The following is a 19,948-nucleotide window of genomic DNA, read 5'->3' as shown; positions in this document are numbered from 1 at the left end:
GAACTAGAACAAATATTCCAAAAGCTTATATGGAACCACAAAAGACTGAAAAGCCACAGCAATCTTGAGAAAGAAGAACAAAGTGGGAGGAATCACATTACCTGATATCAAACTATATTACAAGGCCACAGTAATCCAAATAGCATGGTACTGGCACCAAAAAGAGAGATAGGTCAATGGAACAGAACAGAAAGCCCCGAAATAGAGCCACACCTATATGGTCAATTAATATTTGACAAAGGAGGCAAAACCATACAATGGGGCAAAGACAGTCTATTCAATAAATGTTGTTTGGAAAATTGGGCAGATACATGCAACAAAATGGAACTAGACCACCATCTTACACCGTACAGAAAAATAAACTCAAAATGGACCAAAGACTTAAATGTTAGACTCAAAACCATAAAAATCCTAGAAGAAAACATAGGCAGTAAGATCTGGGACATTCCTCTTAGCAATACTTTTTTTAAAAATGCATCTTTATTGTTGAAAGTATTACAAATGTCCCTTTCCCCCCACATTGACCGCCTCCTCCCTGCACCCCTCCCCGCAAGGCCTTCACCAATATTTTTTTTAATGTATCTCCTCCGGCACCAGAAGAATAAGAAAAAAATAAACCGATGGGACTACATTAAACTAAAATGTTTTTGCACAGCAAAGAAAACCGTCAACAAAATGAAAAGAGAATTCACTTTTTGGGAGAACATGTTTGCCCATGACATATCTGATAAGGGGTTAATATCCAAAATTTATAAAGAACTTACACAACTGAACACCAAAAAAAAAAAATCCAATTAAAAATGGACAAAGGACCTAAATAGACACTTCTCCAAAGGGGACATACAGATGGCCAATATACATATGAATAGACACTCAGTGTCACTAATCAGAGAAATTCAAATTAAAGCCACAATGAGATATCACCTTACACCTGTCAGAATGGCTGTCATCAATAAATCAACAAACAGGTATCAAGGGTGTGGAGAAAAGGGATCCCTCTTGTGCACGGTTGGTGGGAATGCAGACTGGTGCAGCCACTGTGGAAAGCAGTATGGAGTTACCTCAAAAAATTAAAAATGGAGCTGCCTTATGGCCCAGCAATTTCACGTCTAGGAATATCTCCAAAGAAATCTGAAACATTAACTTGAAAGAATATACACGCCCCTATGTTCATTTCAGTGTTATTTACAGTAGCCAAGATTTGGTAACAGCTCAAGTATCCATCAGATGAGTGGATAAAGAAGCGGTGGTACATTTACACAATGGAATACTACTTGGCTGAAAACAAAGAGGAAATCTTACCTTTTGTGACAGCAGGGATGGACCTGGAGAATATTATGCTGAGTGAAATAAGCCTGTCAGAGAAAGACAAGTGCCATATGATTTCACTTATATGTGGAATCTAATGAACCAAATAAACTAACAAAATAGAGGCAGACTCATGTATACTAAGAACAGACCTACAGCTGTCAGAGGGGAGGGGCTGGGGGCTGAGTGAGAAAGGTGAGGGGGGGATAGATGGTGATGGAAGGAGACTTGACTTGGGGTTGTGAACACACAGTACAATGTACAGATGGTGTATTGTAGAATTGTACACCTGAAACATATAATGTTATTAACCAACAGCGCCCTAATAGATTCAGTAAAAAAATTAAATAAATGGAAGCAAAAAGTGGCGACACCACCTGATATTTATTCTCCTCCTTGCCTAATGACAGAAATGGATTTATCTAAGTTTGTAGGACATTAAATATTTTAGCAAAGTTTGTCATCTTTAAGACATTTGCCTAGAATGCTGCTGTGTCATTTGATCCTGTTTCTAGTTGCTCCTGCTTTTCAGAGAGACCTTTTTATAATCCAGAATGTCGCTGAGTGACAGCAGGGTATGAATCATGTATTACTACTGTCCAGACGCTGGCTTGGAGACTCACCTATGCAACACCTGCTCTCTAATGTCGGAACAAACGCCTCTCAGAGTAAAACACCTCCTTCCTGAGGCTGGTCCTTGAAAAGCAAATGATTTATAAATCAAAAAGTTTCATATACATTTGTGAACATCAGTGTTTCTTAAGAGCTATAGAAATTGTAGGTCATGTTTTAATAAAATTGTATGATTTATAGGAGAACTGAGGACTCATGGTTGCACTTCCACAATTTATCAGTTAAAAATTTCTGACTTTAATGCACAGCACACTGAGACTGAACTAATCCCTGGTAAGGAATTATTGTCGTGAGGTGTATGCATGTGTGCTCGTGTGTGTGTGTGTGTGTCAGAGGATCTGAGGGGCCGCGTACCTGATCCTGTGCTCCGTGTGCCTGACCCTGCGCTGCCTGCAGCAGAGACCTGACGACTGTAGCTGAGCAGGGTCTAGCCTAAATCCTCTGTCTCTATGACAGATACTGGAGCAATTTTTAACTGAACTCTTTAAGAAAGACAGAGTTTAAGGTGAAATTGCTCAGCCTTGCTCTGGAGTGACCTTTGTTTACATTTTACTCTGAAATTAGGCAGTCGTGTGTGTGCGTGCATTTGAATTTACATACATGTGTTCCCTAAATGTTTAGTCTCTTCATTTACCAGATGAGGCTTCTAGCAGAGTGTCTTTGATCACTGCACCCTCCTTTTTCCAAAAGGCCAAAACCATGCTGGTCTTTTTCTGAGTCCATGCCACCCTTGTCCTGTCCAGCTTTCCCTAACGTCTTCAGTCTCAGCTTATGAATTTCCTTATGAAGTCTTGAACTACTGATTCTTACAGAAAACAAAACAAAACAAAACAACTCTTTGAAAAAACCTGCAAAATAGCCAGCATCACTTATTTCTAAGCCTGGAAATGTTCTCGTTTCCTCTCATTTATTCTTTCTGTAATTTATGTGTTCTTTTTGTTTCATGCGTGTACTGTCTTCTTAAAGGCAGTAATAGACATATTTTTACCTTCTGCCTTGGGAATAACTTTGCGATTAGGTTCTACTTTAAAAACCTAACTCAATCGGACGGAATGCAGAAGCTGACCTTTGTTCTGAAGCTTCGTGCACATATTCCTGGGGAGGGCCCTCCCCGGGCCGCCTTCTTCCTTTCACTGCCCGGTGGTGGTATCTGCTGACTGCGCAGGCTGTGCGCATTTTGAGTTAGATCGTTTTAGGTAAATACTTAATTCAGGCCATTTTTGTACTAGAGAACTTTTCCTAACCATTAAGTTTGTTAAATCACTACATACCCATACTACTTCCTTTCTCAACAATCAAAAAAAAAGTTATAAATAAAACTAAACATCTAAATATGTTTAAAATATTTCATGGCTTTAAAAGCTTGTGTTTGCCCTGGCCGGTGCGGCTCATTTGGTTGGGCGCTGAAAGGCTGCTGATTCCCAGGCAGGGCACGTACCCAGGAATGGGGCTCCGTCCCCATTTTCATGTTTGTCCCTCTCTCCCTCTCCCTTCCTCGCTGTCTAAAAATCAATTTAAAAAATCTTTTTAAAAAATTAAAAAATAATAAAATAAAAGCTTATATTTTACAGAAACAACTTCTCTCTACATACCTACCAAGAGCCTTTGAATGTTTATATTCTGTGACCGAGTTACTTAATTTTTAAGATTTTTCCAAGGTAATGAGAGACATCAATAATTATTTTTATTGTACACAAATTAAAAATATATTCTTTACATGCAATATTCTTTGGGAATTTTGAAGTTATATATTTATATAATGGACACTTTGTATCTACCATACACTTTGTTGTTGGGTATTTTAACTACCTGAGAAAACTATTATTGTATAACATAATGCAAAGGAGTAAGATTAAAAATTGTCCAACATGTTCCAAACTACATAAAATTTAATAGCAGCAGGTATGCAAAGTAAAATATTTTAACTTTGGCTACCTATTGGTGGTGGTGTTAAATATATGGTTTCATGCTTATTCTTATTCCTATACATTATTAAATGTATATATTTACAAAATTTGGGTCTCCTACCTTGGTAATCAGAAAAAATTGATTTTTTTTTAATACTGTTGTAAAAATGACTTAAGAAAGAAGTAAAATGTTCTCATCAGCGATGTAATGTGAATTGGAGTTTAAATTCTCTAACAACTAAATAGTTCATCAACAGCATTTCAAATTATCCCATAAAACAATCATTATGGACAATTGGAGCCTCGGGAAATGGGGATTCATAGGTGAACACGATAAACTGAAAGGCATACATGAAAGACCTGAAGAGTTCGTTGTGATGATGCAGTTTTATCTTGCTACTTACATGTTGGAAGCTTGCTTTCTCTGAATGTGGATTGAAAATGAAACCATCAAATAAAGCAAATACAGTTTTGCGATAAAGCCACACAGAAATGTGGAAATCTGCATCATTCGTCAAATTTTTTAAATATATTTTTATTGATTTTGAGAGAGAGAGGAAGGGGGGGAGAGAGAGAGAGAAACATCAATGATGAAAGAGTTACTGATGGGCTGCCTCCTGCACGCCCCCGACTGGGGTGAGCCCGCCACCCGGGCATGTGCCCTGACCAGAATTGAACTGTGACCTCTTGGTTCCTGGGGCCACGCTCAACTACTGAGCAGCACCAGCGGACCATAAAATATTTATTAATCACCTCTTTATGTGCTGGTACAACTAGGTAAAAAATTGGGGATGATTTAAGAATAGATGAGTATCCATATTCAAGTAATGACAAGTGTAATTTAAGAAGTTAACTCTCTATACTTCTCTTTAACCTAAATTAAGTACTGTGCTCTTTAGAGCCTTTTCTCTTATGTTGTCTTTTTTATGTCTCTGGACATTGTGGCTTATGTGGTGAGAGTATAGTAGTTGATGTAGAGTACAAGTTGCTTGGAATTTTCTTTTTGTGATAGACTTGATCTTGCAAGAAAATATTTATATCAAGGCAAACTTAAGGTCCTTTATGTCTAGACCAGTTGTTCTCTGCAGGGTTTTTACTCTACCACATTCACACATCAGCTTAATCCCATGAAAGAGATTATCAGAATCTCTATCCTTTAAATTGTTGCCAGGGGTGGTGGAAAATATTTTTATTTATCAGAAGTGAAGTGTGGTGATGTTTTATTTCTGCACTTCATAGAAAACAGATACTTAGGAAAATCTTTGTTTTACCAAAAGGTCATGATGTAAAAACACCAAATGTGTTTGAATACTTTATATAATTATTTTCTAACATTGAGCGAGAATGAATGATGATTTGAGAAATAGTGTATAAAACCTTATGAATCAAGCCTAATAGACAAAGTAGTCATTTTGCTAGACCTACTATTTATTGGAACAGAACTTATAACATTCTTTCAAAGTCAGTGCACAGTTTATAGTGTTGACTCCACCAGGGGCTGAACCTTCCTAGAGCATCCTCTCTGCCTGCAAGTTTGTACTTAAGTCTGAGCTTCTTATTACAGAAAATTGTTTCAATGAATTAACATAGTGAAAGATAGCAGTATTCTTTAATGATAATCTTAATAATTACATTTAAATTTGTTACAGAGTAAGTATATCAGGAGCATTTTAACATTTTTTGTTTTTGTTTTGTAGAAGGTGAGAGTCTATGAAAGTGTTTGAAGCTTGAGAAATATGTATAGTCCCTAAAATATAAAAAAAAGGAAAAGTAAATAATCAAATATAAATGTTTAAGAGTTATGAAATATGTCTTCATTAACTTCTAAATTTTATGTTTACAACATTTCATTAAATTTCAGAAAGTGTGTGGTTTAAAGTTTCTGATTTGGCAAGAATTCCTGCTTTGCCCAATGCCTTCAGATAAATCATTGCCAAATTTAAATTAAATGAGTTGTTTTCAAAAGAAAATTCACTTGCAAAAATTATAAAAATATTTTCAAAGATTTGATACCTGAAGTATTATTTCTAATGTATGCTTGCATGTAGGAGCCTCAGAAATAAAATGTATTGGGCTTCTGGAAGTTACTAAAATGTCCCTAATTCTTTTCATCAATTCTCACTGTTGGTGATCCTCTTTGAGTAATACCAAGAACCTACAATGTGAATACACAGTACTTTTGTGTATATCATATATTGTTTATTGGTAGGAAAAAGATGCTAATGCAGCATAACATAAATTTTCTGAATTAAAAGTACCAGATTTGCCACCAAATAACTATGATTTGAAATGAGGTAATAAATTATCTAAACTAATCGGTGTTATCAAGGAAGTTAATACCTCAATGTTTGAGTTAATGACTATGATCAATAAATGTTAATTGTCCTCCCTCACCTCCTATCCACACAGTGTGCATTTAGTATTGCCCAGCAGTTTTCAGGAAGGAGAGACAGTGCAGGGAGGCAAGTGACTCTCCACCACCAATTTTCAATACTGGGGTGAAGAGCCAAAAGGTATGAAAGAGTGTAATCAAAATCAGCAATCAACCTCCTGCCCCACTTCCCCTCGTTTCCACCCCTGGGTCGCAGAGCTGATCATTCTGAAGCTTTCCTGCTTTCCCCCATTTGCTGATGAGCTCATTTGTGAAACAGCTATTTATCAACTTCAAACATTACCTTTAGATTTTCTGCTCTGATAAATGAGAACATATTTCACTTCCCTCCCACTTTTCGATATAATTACATGGCTATTCTTAGTTTTTTATTGGTTACAATTTAAAAAGCAGAATCATAAGCAAAAACAAAAACAAAAACACTTGACCATCTGTTTCCAGTTCCACAGACATGTCTCGCCTCCACATTTTGTAAAACGAGGACATTAGCACGGCCGTGTCACTCCGCGTGGGTTTACTCACCTCCCTGTACCTAGCGGCTATAGTTGGGCTGTTCATTGCCAAAACTGATAACACTTAAATTTTATTCTATAACTATTTTTAAGTCCTCTGTGAATTTGTTATAAAGTGAGTCAGTTTGCATATCAAAAACTTTTATAATATGATGATATGAATACTGTTCACTAAAAAGTGAGAATTTATGCTACAGTTATATCTATACAAATACATATTTTTTCTTTCTTAATGGAGCATATTAGTAGCTTCGGTTTTAAATGCATCTACCACTTCATATCCCAACTGCCTTTATTATGACCATGGTAAGTTTTTACAGATTGTCAGAGACCAGTCTATGAAATCGCACACTCGCCACCATCCACCAGATTTGTTTCTCCCTGAGCTGGCCATGAGCTTGCTTCATCTTGAAATGCTCTCTGCACCAAGTCTGAGTACTGTGCTTCTCAGTTTTTGAGAGGAGTCTCTCTCCTGTAATTTCCTGTCATTGTTTTTTGTTTTGTTTTTTAATTTCTCCTCTCATTTTGCTGAGCCCATTCTCATGGAGGCAAAGAATGCAAAAATCTCTGAGCTCTTGCATATCTAAACATGCCCTTATTCTGCCCTATATGACTGATAATTGAATAGATATGGGGCACTAGATTAAAATTTATTTTTTATTAGAATGCTTGCTTTATACACTTCTATAATCCAGTATCGCTAATAATCATTAGGAGATAAAGCTGACTCTGCCTTTGGTAGTGCCCTTTTGTTTTTCAGTCTGATCATTTATGTTTATTTTTTATCTCTTCCTGCAAGCTCTTACACTTTTTTTAATGTTTTTACACTCTAAATATTAAATGATGTTTTGGTGACAGTGTATACAGGGTGTCCCCAAAAATGTATACACACTTTGAATACTGATAAAGGCAGTGTTTATTAAAATACATTTCATTTTCAGAATGTAATAGAATCAGCTGTTAGTGTGTGTGTACATTTTTGGGGCCACCCTATGTATCTGTACGTTTAAGTCATTCAGATAAGATCTAGGTGGTTCCTCTTTCTCTGAAAACTTGTCCCTTTGCTGCTACAGGAATTATTTCCTTTACTTTTGAAATAATTGTACTCATTTCAAGTTATTCTTTCTCTCTGAATAACTTCTGTAAGTCAGGTATTATACTTGTTAGACCGAACCTCCATTCCTCCTCCCCTTTCCTTTATGTCCTTCTGCGCTAGTCTCCCTCTGTTGTTTATGTTTTATATTCTAGATCGTTTCCTGGCTTTACCCCACTGATTCTATTGTGTCTTTTGTCTTATCAAATATGTGAGTAGGTGTGTGCGTACACAAATATAAATGCATGTGTAACTTTTTAAATTTCCAAAACCTCTTTTCATTCATTCGTTTTACATAATACCACACTCTAATTAACAATTTGACACAGTTTAAGAACCTTGCATTGAAACCTGCCTTTTCTTTTATTCAGATTTAATTTAAAATCATATTTATTATGCTATTATGATTTATTATTCTGTTATTTATTTCTGGCTACAAATACAATGAGATCAATGAGTACCAAGTACTGTTCTAGTTCACTAGTGGCTGTAAAATTTGGGGCAGTCATTTATATTCGGTGTCCTAGTTTCCATAGCTATAAAAAATAATCATCATTTACCTAATCTTCCAGGCTTGATATTAAAATCAAATGAGGAACCTCATTAAAAGCATTTCATGCTGTATAAATACAATGTATTATTTCTAGGAGGGAAAAAAACCCTGGAACTGTTAGAAACCAGGAAGAATAGGCCTTAATTTACTTATTCTAGGAAAGAACAGTAGTCAGTCACTGATGACTGTCGAACACTTGGAAGAGTGAAGTTTGGTCATAGTCTAATCAGAACATGTCTGTAAGAAAGGATTTGGTCAAAAGTGAAGTAGAAATGTCATTCTATAAATAATGTTATAATTCAATATTGTTTACACTAGGCATTTTCTTTTGTGGTGTGACAAGGACATTTGCTTTGCGATTTATAATAATGAATAACATCGTTGTAGCCTCTCTAAAAAAAAAAAAAAAGGAAAGGAAAGGCAAGTCTCATTGAGTAACCTCCGTCATGGGCCCTTGTTACTGCTGTGGAATTATGTGATAGCATACACTGTAGTTTATTTTTCCATGAGTCTGTGTGATTGTTTTTAATTGGCATGGCTCAATGGTTGAGAGTCCACCCATGACCCTGAAAAGCCCCGGTTGGATTCCGTCAGGGCACATGCCCGGTTGCAGGCTCAATCTCCAGTAGGGGGCATGCAGGAGGCAGCCAATCAATGACTCTCATCATTAATGTTTCTATCTCTCTCTTTCCCTCTCCCTTCCTCTATCTGAAATCAATAAAAATTTTAAAAAATGCCTTGAAGATACACGGTCCTTTAAAAAATGTACTTGAATCTACATGGACTTGAAGGTACATGATCTTTTAAAGTCAAGAAGATATATTTAGATAGGTTTTGTGTTGTCTTCTAAAACTCTGTTTTGCTAACATCCATCTCTGTAGTGATGACCATGTTACATCACTACAGTCAAAGCTTACTGAAATGGAAATTGATAAGCTTTGAGTGAAGGGATACCTGACTTGTTTGTTCTAATTTGGATCATGCTACAACTGAGGTGGTTTGCCGTAAAGATTACGACCTTGGACTTTGAATTCTGTCTTTTTGGATACAGAACTTGGCTGTGACACTTGCCTGTCCAACCACTCAATGCATCATTTTCCTAACCCTTAAATGGAAGCAATACTTGCATAGATTTTATAAAGTTTTTGTAAGGATTAAGCATGTTACTTTACACAGATTTCTGACAGTGTGCAGTGTTAGCTTCTAGTATCATTATTATTACCAGTATTATCACAGGATTCTGAATTCTTAAAATATTCATTACAGAACCTGCATCACCTTATATCAAAAATGAAGCTAAGGTACGCGTGCACACAATAAAGGAGCATCCTGTTTTACGGCCTGTCACTCAGTCTCAGCCCTTGTAGATCTTATCAGTAAAAGCGATGTTTTCTTTAACTTTTCATAGTTCAGTGTTTTCCAATGAATTCTGTATGTTGCTCTGTCTTTGACCAAGGATTTTCAAACTTTCTCCTCTCTGCCTCTACACTGGGCACACCACATGCATTCTAAGATTCCTCTCTACCATCTTCCTAGAAATCCCTTTCAGTTCTCTCTTAGATTTTTTATTTCCTGTGTCTAGGCATCTTCTTCCTCTGTTCTCTCAGGTGTGTCACATTCTCTAGTAACTTTCTTCGATGGGGGTTAGTTCTTTGAATCATGTATATTTAAAATCAAATTTAAAAAAATCTCTTTATCTTACTTTCCCACCTGATCTTTCTGGATATAGGATTCTCAGTTTAAAATACAAAGTAATTTTTCATTTGCCTTTCTGCCTGTCAGTGTCGCTATTGAAAAATCTGAAGATATTCTGATTCCTCATCCTGTTTTATGTAACCATTTGTGTTACTCTCCTTCATGGAAGTTTGTAGTATCTTTTTTTCCCCCCCAGTGTTCTGAAATGTCACAATAATTTACTATTATGGGTCAGCCACCTTACTGGGTACTGGGAAAATCCTATTAATCTGGAATTTTATTCCCTTTAATACAAGGAAATGGTCTTAAATTATATTACAGTATATTATACTATATTCATTATGTTATACATGTTAGGGTATATATGACACATATTGTAATATAATGTATGTAGTATGTATTAACTGCAACGTAACATTTATAACATTATGTAAATTATTTTTAACAAAATGAACAAGAAGAATACTATTAAAGAGGGCTTGTCAGTTCAGGAAAAAGCACATTTGCTACTTGAGAGGAGCTAGGCCTACAGTAACAATGTTCTCTAATCAATATAAATAACTATTGCTTATATTTTCAAAGTATTTTGGCAACAAATTGCTGAATTTGACATACCACACAGGCACACATACATAAATACGCATATATATATGTGTGTATATATATATACACACACACACACACACATATATATATGATGTGTATATATATATGGAGTATATACTGCTCCTCTTTGTAAATCATAACATTATAATAGGTATGGCCAATGATTAATGTGTAAGGATTCATTCTGGATTTCCAACCTCTATTTCCCCAGATGGCCTACCACCTTACTATGACAAAAGTGTTCGGCACACAAATAGTTGACTCAATTTATGTGATGTTAAACATGAGGACCTTCCATCACTGTTATATTTTAGTGAGGAGTGGGAGTAGAATTCTGCTAGTAATGTTCCTTTATTAAATAAAATAACATTACATCTCCTTGTGTTTGAAACATTTATTTTCAGTGTTTGAAAAGCTGAAACATATAGTAATTGTATTACATTTTTTTCTTTTAGTGGTTACATTTCCGTTACTGGAATAATTTGAGAACTAGCATCAATCTTCTGCTAAGTTACCGTTCACGAATTTGTCCTTTCTCCCTGTTTTCAGCGTGTAGTAGCCTGGAGTTCAGGGAGCTGGCAAACAGGTTGCGGGACTGGTTCAAGGCCCTTCAGGAGAGTGGGAGCCAGACCCAGAAGACGAAAGCCTTCCTGAGGACTGAGCGGAGCAGTAAGATTTCTAAATTCCAAATGTGCCGTTGTCTTTGACGTGGGATTTTGTTTCCAGTGTATCACTTAGATCAAAACGCATACTTGAGAGTTTATCCTTCACTTAGATGCTGGACAAAAATCAGAACATTGTGTTCACTTCCAAGGACACCTATAATATTTTGCAAGGAAATAAACCATTTGTGAAATCTCTGATGGGAAGAAAAAGGAATATCCCTCAGAGATGGCATGTAGTCTCCAAATGGCATGGAAAGTGAAGGAATATTTTTTTTCAGTGTTTTCATAGAAGTGGTAAAGAGTAGAATAACATGGGAAATAAAGGTGAGACTGTTGGAACACTTAGATTTTTAGAGCGCACAATTAGCCTTTTCCTGATTGCTTTGCAGACACTTCTGCTTTGACCCGACTATGACAGTAGACTAAAAGGACGTTTTCATTGACACACTGAAAATTAAATGTATTAAAAAGAAAAAAAAAAATTATATGAATCTTTTATGATTTTTTCATCATCTATATAATCCCCCAAAGTGTTTTTTTTTTTAATCCCTTGGAAACAGGAAATGCAAATTGAAGTAGGGGACTTGTTAGGAATAATTTCATGGACTTTGAATTTTTCAAAACAAAACAAAACAAAACAGTTTATATGATTTTATTTCCAAAAAAAATATTTATTACATATTTAATACATGTAAAAGAAATAAATTGAAATGTGCTTAATTTTGGGAAGCTATCAAAGATTGAAACATTTGATCTAAAATAGAACTGGAGTTCAACAATAAAGATAAATTAAAATAATAAATAAAATGGGACAAGAAGAGATGAGACAATAGTCATGAGCAGCATTTCCTAGCTGACAAAGAAATCCCAAGTATGTTTCCTTAGCTTATTGTCACATGACCCATCCACTCTCAATTGCAATCCTCAAATATCTGTTTCTAATAAAATCATTCATAAAATGGCACAGTCATCCATAATCCACATTTCCTAAAATGCCTTGTTTGTTTTCCTCTAGTCAAGGAATTTTTTACAATTTCATCCTTTCATATTTATGTATTTAATAGTTCTTTTTAATTATGCTATCACCAACAGACATAATTACCTTTGAATATGTAGTGACTGTGCATATGTTTCTTCCCACAAAGTTCAGAAAGAAATTGTATTTTCTCTACCCTGTAGGAATTTTTCTCTGGTTTGTCTTCACAAGTATTGATTAAATTGTTGTCAGATGTTAATTTTTTTTTGATGCTTTGAGAGTAGGTAAGTGAGATGCCTCATCTGAGTTAATAAAGTATGTTTTCCCCTTTTTAACGAAACAAGCATATTTGGAGTAGGACAAAGGTTTGTTACAGACTCTTACATACTGATTTTTTAAAATCATGTCTACACCTGTCCAACAAACTCTCATACTTGAATATTTACTCTCAAATGTATCCTTTGAACTTGAGTTCAGACAAATAATCCCCCCAAGATTTAGAGACAGATAAAATGAGAGCTTGTAGAAACACCAGCACTGTTTAATTTTACACATTCATAAATATTATTTCCCTTTCCAATTTTTTCTTGTAAGAAATGAGACACTCTTAATATAATGAGTTAATTACAAGGAACTCCTTGAGAGTTGAATATTTTGGGAGAGTAAATGAAAAGGTGGGTACAGGTTTCCTTATACTACTTGAAGAAGTCAGAGGCCAACTAAGAGTAAATTTCCAAAAAGAAGTTATACCTTAGAACAGATAAGACAAATACCTAGAAGAGAAATAGCAGACTCACCCAACTCTTCAAATGGGTACACCCTCTGAGTGAGTCCTCTCCTGATATAATCTTACTTAATTTATAAACCAACCGTCTAATATCGTATTTCACATCTCCTTTCTATGCTGCTTTTCCTTTGGAGCAATTGTCACCGTCTACCATAGTGATGATCTACTTGTTTATTTTTCCCTCCCTCTCTCACACTCTGTCTTCCTCTCCCTCTCCACCTTTCTCCTTTCCTTCCTCTCTCCCTCCCCACTAGACTATTGTAAATTCAATGAATGCAGAGGTCTTTATTCACCGCAGTATCCCCTGACCATACAATAGTTTGACACGTAGCATTTGCTCAATAAAAGTGAAAATTAATGAATAGATGAAGCAAAGAAGCAATGAAAAGACTGCATTGTTCGCATACACCTTAATTTAACCAATCAGTTATTTCTCTGGGAATGATTATTTACTGTTTCAGTTGTTTTCTACATGACAGTTCTGCAGTTAATTGGTGTACTTTTATTTCTGTGAGAATGATTCCAAGCAGTGAAAGTAATGGGTCAAAATATGCATGCATTTCAAAATATAAGTGATAAATAAGTGTTGCCAGACTGCTTTGCAAAAAAGCTTAGGGCATTTCAAAGTTCTAACAGAAAAGCATGAAAATTAAGTTTAGCCTTCACCATTGCCATCAAAAAAAATGTATTTTTCACTTTTCCATTCTTGTGAGCATGCTATTATATATCGCTAATTTAATTTCTACTTGCTTTATTAGTGGCGAGTTTGAATACAATAGTGTATGTTATACCATTATAATCTGTATACCTTGCTATATTTTGTTTCATTATTTAAATCTCCAAAAATCAAAGAGCAGAAATATAATACACAGGTTTTTGTTTTTGGTTTTTTATGGTTGCAGTTGAGTCTATGTGTGTCTATCCTTTGGAAAAGATACTGTATTAATTTTCTTTTTTGTGGGTTTGAAAGGCACAATCAACATGCAATCATATGTAAAATCCTCAGATTAACAGTCCATCTCAGATTAAGATAATGTCTTCTTTTTGCTTTCCTGCGCTCCAAATGCTCTCTCCAGGCACAGAAAATGATAGAATTACTTACACCCCCAGGATAAATGAGTGCGTTCTAATTCCTTCCCCAGGACATTGCTCACTTTTGTCAAGCTGTCTTCACATTGAGAGGAAGATTGGATTTGGAATCGGATGGCTTAAGGGCAGTGCCCCATTTAAATGCAATTAGGAGCCTTCTAGGTATAGCAGAGGACTCAATCTTCTGAAAACAAAAGATTTGTAAACTTAGAAGATAAATATTCTTTTCTTATTTCAAGTAATAAAATGAAAGATACAGATCATTGCTTATTTAGTTTGTTCTAATTATTGAAACATCTGGCATTTTCTTTTATGAGATAGACAAACTAACTCTCTACATTTAATTATACACTTTTGTGTTACTAAGGTATTATCTTAATATTTGGATATTATAATTTTGTCAACATTATATAGTTCATTATATAGCTAAATTAATGTAATGTTATATAAATTAAAACTATAATTATAAAATAATGGTGATAAGTGAATAATATATCATAATAAATATCTTGTTACATTATTCTGTCCTGGGAAGTTATCCAGTGGATTTACTAGACACCAAACTTTTGATAAACCTTATCTTTAAGACCTATATTATTCCAAATAGAGAGAATTACTATTAGCACTGGCAATTTTGGAAACATTAACAAATAGGTTGATTCTCATAGGATACATGAAATATTGTCAATTTTATTTTATTCTGTTTTCAACAAAATGAATGCCTTATTTTCAAAATATAACCATATAGGGTGTTCAGAGCACATCTAACCAGCAATTTGAACCGTTAGAACCTAGTCAAAAGTGAAACACCCTCCCACTAAAAAGACAACAAATATATATTTTTTAAATATCTATGCAGAAAAATACAACAAAACATAAATTTTTACATTACATACATGTATTTCATATGTATTCATTCGTTTATAACATAAGCTTTATTTCTATTGAATTTACTCCAATGCCAGTTGAGTAACACACAGCCTGGAAGGTGAACATTATTATAAGTGTCTTAAAAGCATCAAGAAATGACAGCTAAATAAAGGAGAAAATATAAATAAAAAATAAAATAGCTCAAAAATATTACATAACATGAGGTAATAAATTTTTAGCAGCCTGATATATATGTTTTTCCAATCTTCATTCTCATACATATTTTCAAATAAACATTTATTTTAACCTTTTAATCCTTTATTGTGTTGCAAATATTTTCTCATTGCATCTTTTTTATTTTGACTTCAGAATTATTAATTTGTATTTCTTAAGAAAAATCTCTCTCATAAAACTATTGACCTGGATAATCTAATATCAATATTTTTGCATTGAAATCTTTAAACCATCCACAATTTATTGGTGTGAGAGATGATTATTGCAACTGATCATGTTTCCTTACTAAATTTAAATAACATCTTTGCAATTATTTAATCCACGTTTATTATTTGTATTTTCTGTTTAAGTTCTCTACACATTTTTTCATAGTTCCTTCTGTTCTTTATTCCTGCTGTAATTCTGTTATGTTCTGATTCTGTACTTTGTATGATGTTAGTTCTTTCAAATTTGTTAAGGTCTGTTTTATGCCTCAGAATATGTTTCACGTGCACTTGAAAGGAATGTGTATTCTGTTATTATGTGTTGTAGTGATTTATAAATGTAAATTATTTCAAATTTATTGATAATTTTTTCAGATCTTCTATATCCTTGCTGTGTTTCTATTTATTTTATTGATTGATTTATTTTTTTTTACAGAGTAGCGAAGTATCCAGGTGTAATTGGGAATTTGTCTATTTTTCTGTTTGGTTCTATTAGTATGTTATTGTTTTTTCGGGTTTTTTTTTAGCTTCATGTTTAAATACATACATATTCAGAGTTGTTATGTCTTCTCTTTGAAAATTATCACTATGTAATGCCCTTTTTATTTTGGTAACATTCCTTATTCTTAAGTTAAATATATTATTAGTATAATCAATCTGGCTCTCTTTCTAGTAGAGTTTGCATGGTATATATCTTTTTAATTGGTTAACTTCAACATACTATGCCATTTTATTTAAAATGATTTCTTCAGGACAATACATATAGTTTATTCTTGCTTTTTTAATCTACATCTGACATTTTTTGTATTTTAATTGATATGCTTAGGTCATTTACATTTAATTGTTTATCTGTCTTTCTTGCCAAATATTAGAGTACCTTTTTTTTTGAAGGTAGGGGGAGAATTAAGGTAATATTTAAAATATTAAATCTTCATAATTAAGGACAACCCTTTAGCCATTTTGAATTTGTTCTGAAATCTACATTTCCTGAGTGTTTGCTTTCATCTGAATGACTTTTACATCAATTTGTTAATCTCAGTTATGTTAATATATCTGCTGATTAAGCACATGCAGTTGTTAAAATAGACTTGCTATTTCATAGGATTAGGAAGTGAATGCACTAATTTTCTGCAATAGAATAAACATTCAGAGAATGTTTGAGAGATATTTTTTTCACTTATAAAGACCATGTTTGAGAGCTTCTGCACCAGTCTTACATCCCTTTACTTGCTATTTCTTTTACCTGGAGTGAACTGCCCCATATTCTCTGATGACTCATAGTTTTACTTTTACATTTCCGCTCAAATGCCCTGTGTTTAGAGAGAGTGTGGTGGGCAGAATTCTAAAGATGCCCCAGCCAAGCTCCCGGTCCCTGGCTATTCAAACAGACATTGTTCTAAGGTACTAGTGTGGGGTCTGGTAGATGGAAGTCAGTTGCCCTTAAAATATGGGCAGAGGAGGATCTGAAAGAATAAAGGCAGCAAAGATGCCAACAGCGTTTATGAAGAGAGTTTCTTTGGAAAGAGCTCTGCTATGATTTCACAAGTCCTCTAGGAAGCGATGAGGGTGCCTCCCTTCATTTCAGATTGAGGGAGGCGTTTCAACAGAACCGTTCAGAGTCTTACACGCACCCCATACAAGCAGGTTATGGCCTGGATTTCACCAGGAACATCTAAAAGGCATGAGCTGCTTACTTGTTTGGTGTCAAAGCAAAGAAAACTTACTGCTGCTTCGTAATTGTGTGTCTGGGCAACAAACACAAGAATAGTTACTGTGGACAATGTTTGAGCCATATGAGTGAGAACCAGTGTAAATTCTGCCCAAGAGGGCCATTTGGAATAGTGAGTGTACCCCAGCAGTAAAATTGGGTCACCGGATACCCAGAGACTAAGAGGTATGGTCAGCCAGAGGAAAATATCACATATCCTAGGAAATACCGTTGAGGTGTAGGTGGTCTGGGAACCCACTACTTGCAGTTGGTGTCTGAAGTAGAGGCAGTCTTGTGGGATCTGCATTACCCCCCACAATATAGAGTCAGAATTGAATTAAATTGTAGGACACCCACTTATTTTCCACAGGGAATGGAGAATTGCTTGGTGAAGAAAAACAACCCATTTATGTTAGAAGTATTATGCGTAGAGAACAAATTTTCCTTTAAAATAAAGAGATTATTTTTCTCATTTTTAATCACTTGAAAAACTAGTAAGCTGTTTAGAGCAAACATCATAACAGAGTACTGTGGGCTTTACAATATATATAGAATTAAAACATAACATGAAAGCAGAAAATGTGAGAGAGTTTAAGTAGACTCTAGTATGATTCTTACAACATATGTGAAGTGGTACAATGTTATTTGAAGGTAGAGTGTGATAATAGTGTATGCTGTAAACCCTATGGCAAACACAAAATATAAAATATATATAGTTATTAAACTATACTAGTTTTCTAATGCTGATGTAACAGATCACCCCAAAGTTTATTGGCTGAAGCAAAACAAATGTATTATTTTATGGTTTCTGTTGGTCAATAGTCCAACACAGGTTTCACCACACTAAAGGCAAGGTGTCTGCTGTGCGTACACCTTTCTCGAGGCTCCTGGAAAGGATCCATTCCCTAGATCAATTGGGCTATTTTCAAAATTAGGACTGAGATCTCTATTTCCTTGCTGGTTATAAACTGAAAGCTCTTCTCAGCTTCTAGATACCACCCATATTTCTAGGCTTATGGTCTCCTTCAATCTTCAATGAAATTTGGGGGGGGGGGGTCTTATTTCTGTGTGACTACAGCTGAGAAAAATTCTTCACTTTTAAGATTTATGTGATTAGATTGGGCCTACCTAGATAATCCACAATAAACTTCCATTATTAAGGCTAGCTGATTAGCAACTTTAATTCCATCTGCAATCTTAATTCTCTTTATATTTGCATCGTATTATATAGTGACTATGTGATAACATTACCCAAGAACTCTCAAACTCACCAAATAGTATCTACTAGCTCTAAAAGTTCAAGATAAGACAGGGAAAACCTTTTTTTTCCAATTTATTTTATTTTATATTTATAGTTTCAACAGGATAATATTGAAAGTATACATGTAATTTAGAATATCAAAATATTTTTATTTCTAGTCCTTTGCTTTTCTGTTAAATATCATTCTGATGACCCTTGTAACACAATTTTATGTATGTCATTCAAATAACATAAACCCACTGTACTTTTTGTCTTCAAGGCAACATAGGTTATGTCTTAAAAATCTCTACATTATCTAGATGTGGACATTAAAGCCTAGATATGTTGAATAACTTAGCCTAGTAAGGTAGCAATAGAACAGCGGCAAGTAACCCGAATTCAAATTATGTACGTTGACATTCTTGATCTGCAACATGATGACATTTTATCAAACTGATCCTTCAGCAGACATGTACTCTGTGAGAATTTAATACACCTTTAACATAAAGGGTGAATTCTTAGTTGTATTGTGTCTAACATTTGTTAAATATATGTGCATGTCCTATTTTCAGAAATATTCTTTTTTGTTGGTAAGTTCTCAGTTGTAAGATAAGTTCTCCTCAGAGTAAAGCTACAAAAATTATTGAAATGTTAATGATACTTTTGTTTCACACTATAATTGACAAAAATAGGAAGGAAGAATGTGTTGAAACAGATAAGGATATTCACAAGGTACATCATAAAAGCTGGGCAAAGATAATTTTAAAATTTAGGTTTTAAAGATTGATGATCCGTCGTAATAAACTCGTGGAGATGTGATACATGTGAGCTATTCCTTACTCCCAATGGCCTCCCAGCTTCCACACTTGCCCTCATTATACACATAACTGAGTGTTTCCCATTTAAAGTAAAAGTCAGATCATTACACTCTGCTTTTAATATTTCAGTCATTCTTCATTGTTCTGAGTAAACAGTCCAGAGTGTTGGCTTGAATCTTAGGCTCTCTTATCTCTTATCTCTCTTCCTGTCTCTAAACAGGAAACACTGGTGGGTGAATCCCTAGTTGCTGGCCTTCTGCTCACCTTCTCTGGGCGTTCCCTTATATCTAATCTACCCCAACACAGAGTGAGCCTTCAGGCTTTGGTGGAATCCCAGAGCAGTCTTTGCCTGTGGTCTGCATGGCCATACTAAACTGTCTTTCCCCCTTTGGCAGTAACAAGATAGTAAACAAGTAGATAAGCAAATATTCACCTGGAGGTCAGATGCCCATCTCTCCTTCTTGCAGACACTGAAGACTTTACCTGGATTCTCTTAGAGTTCTCCATGCTAAGCTTTGAAAGACAAAACAGTTGAGTCTTTCATTCTCAATAAGTAGGTGAAGGGAGAAGATAGCCTCTCTTCACTAACTCCTAATCCTTACTCAAAGGTAATGGACTCTTCTCTGTTCTTCCCATAGCTTATATTCAAAAAAGTAGGC

General features: G+C 34.8%; 1 protein-coding gene across 3 annotated transcripts in view; it reads left to right on the top strand.

The window, feature by feature from the left end:
* Positions 1–19,948, top strand: part of SPOCK3 (SPARC (osteonectin), cwcv and kazal like domains proteoglycan 3) — a 280,247-nt gene that overhangs the window by 247,640 nt on the left and 12,659 nt on the right. For 2 of the 3 annotated variants that reach the window (XM_081137552.1, XM_081137553.1), the window contains exon 7: positions 11,249–11,368. The exons of the other annotated variant lie outside the window; for it this stretch is intronic. In XM_081137552.1, the coding sequence (XP_080993678.1) occupies positions 11,249–11,368 (120 nt within the window). The remainder of the gene's footprint in view (positions 1–11,248; positions 11,369–19,948) is intronic. 3 annotated transcript variants of the gene reach the window in all.

The sequence above is a fragment of the Miniopterus schreibersii genome, assembly GCF_964146895.1.
Source record: "Miniopterus schreibersii genome assembly, chromosome: 4".
NCBI lineage: Eukaryota > Metazoa > Chordata > Mammalia > Chiroptera > Miniopteridae > Miniopterus > Miniopterus schreibersii.
Note: the sequence above shows the minus strand (reverse complement) of the source record. Positions and strands in the feature narration are given on the sequence as shown.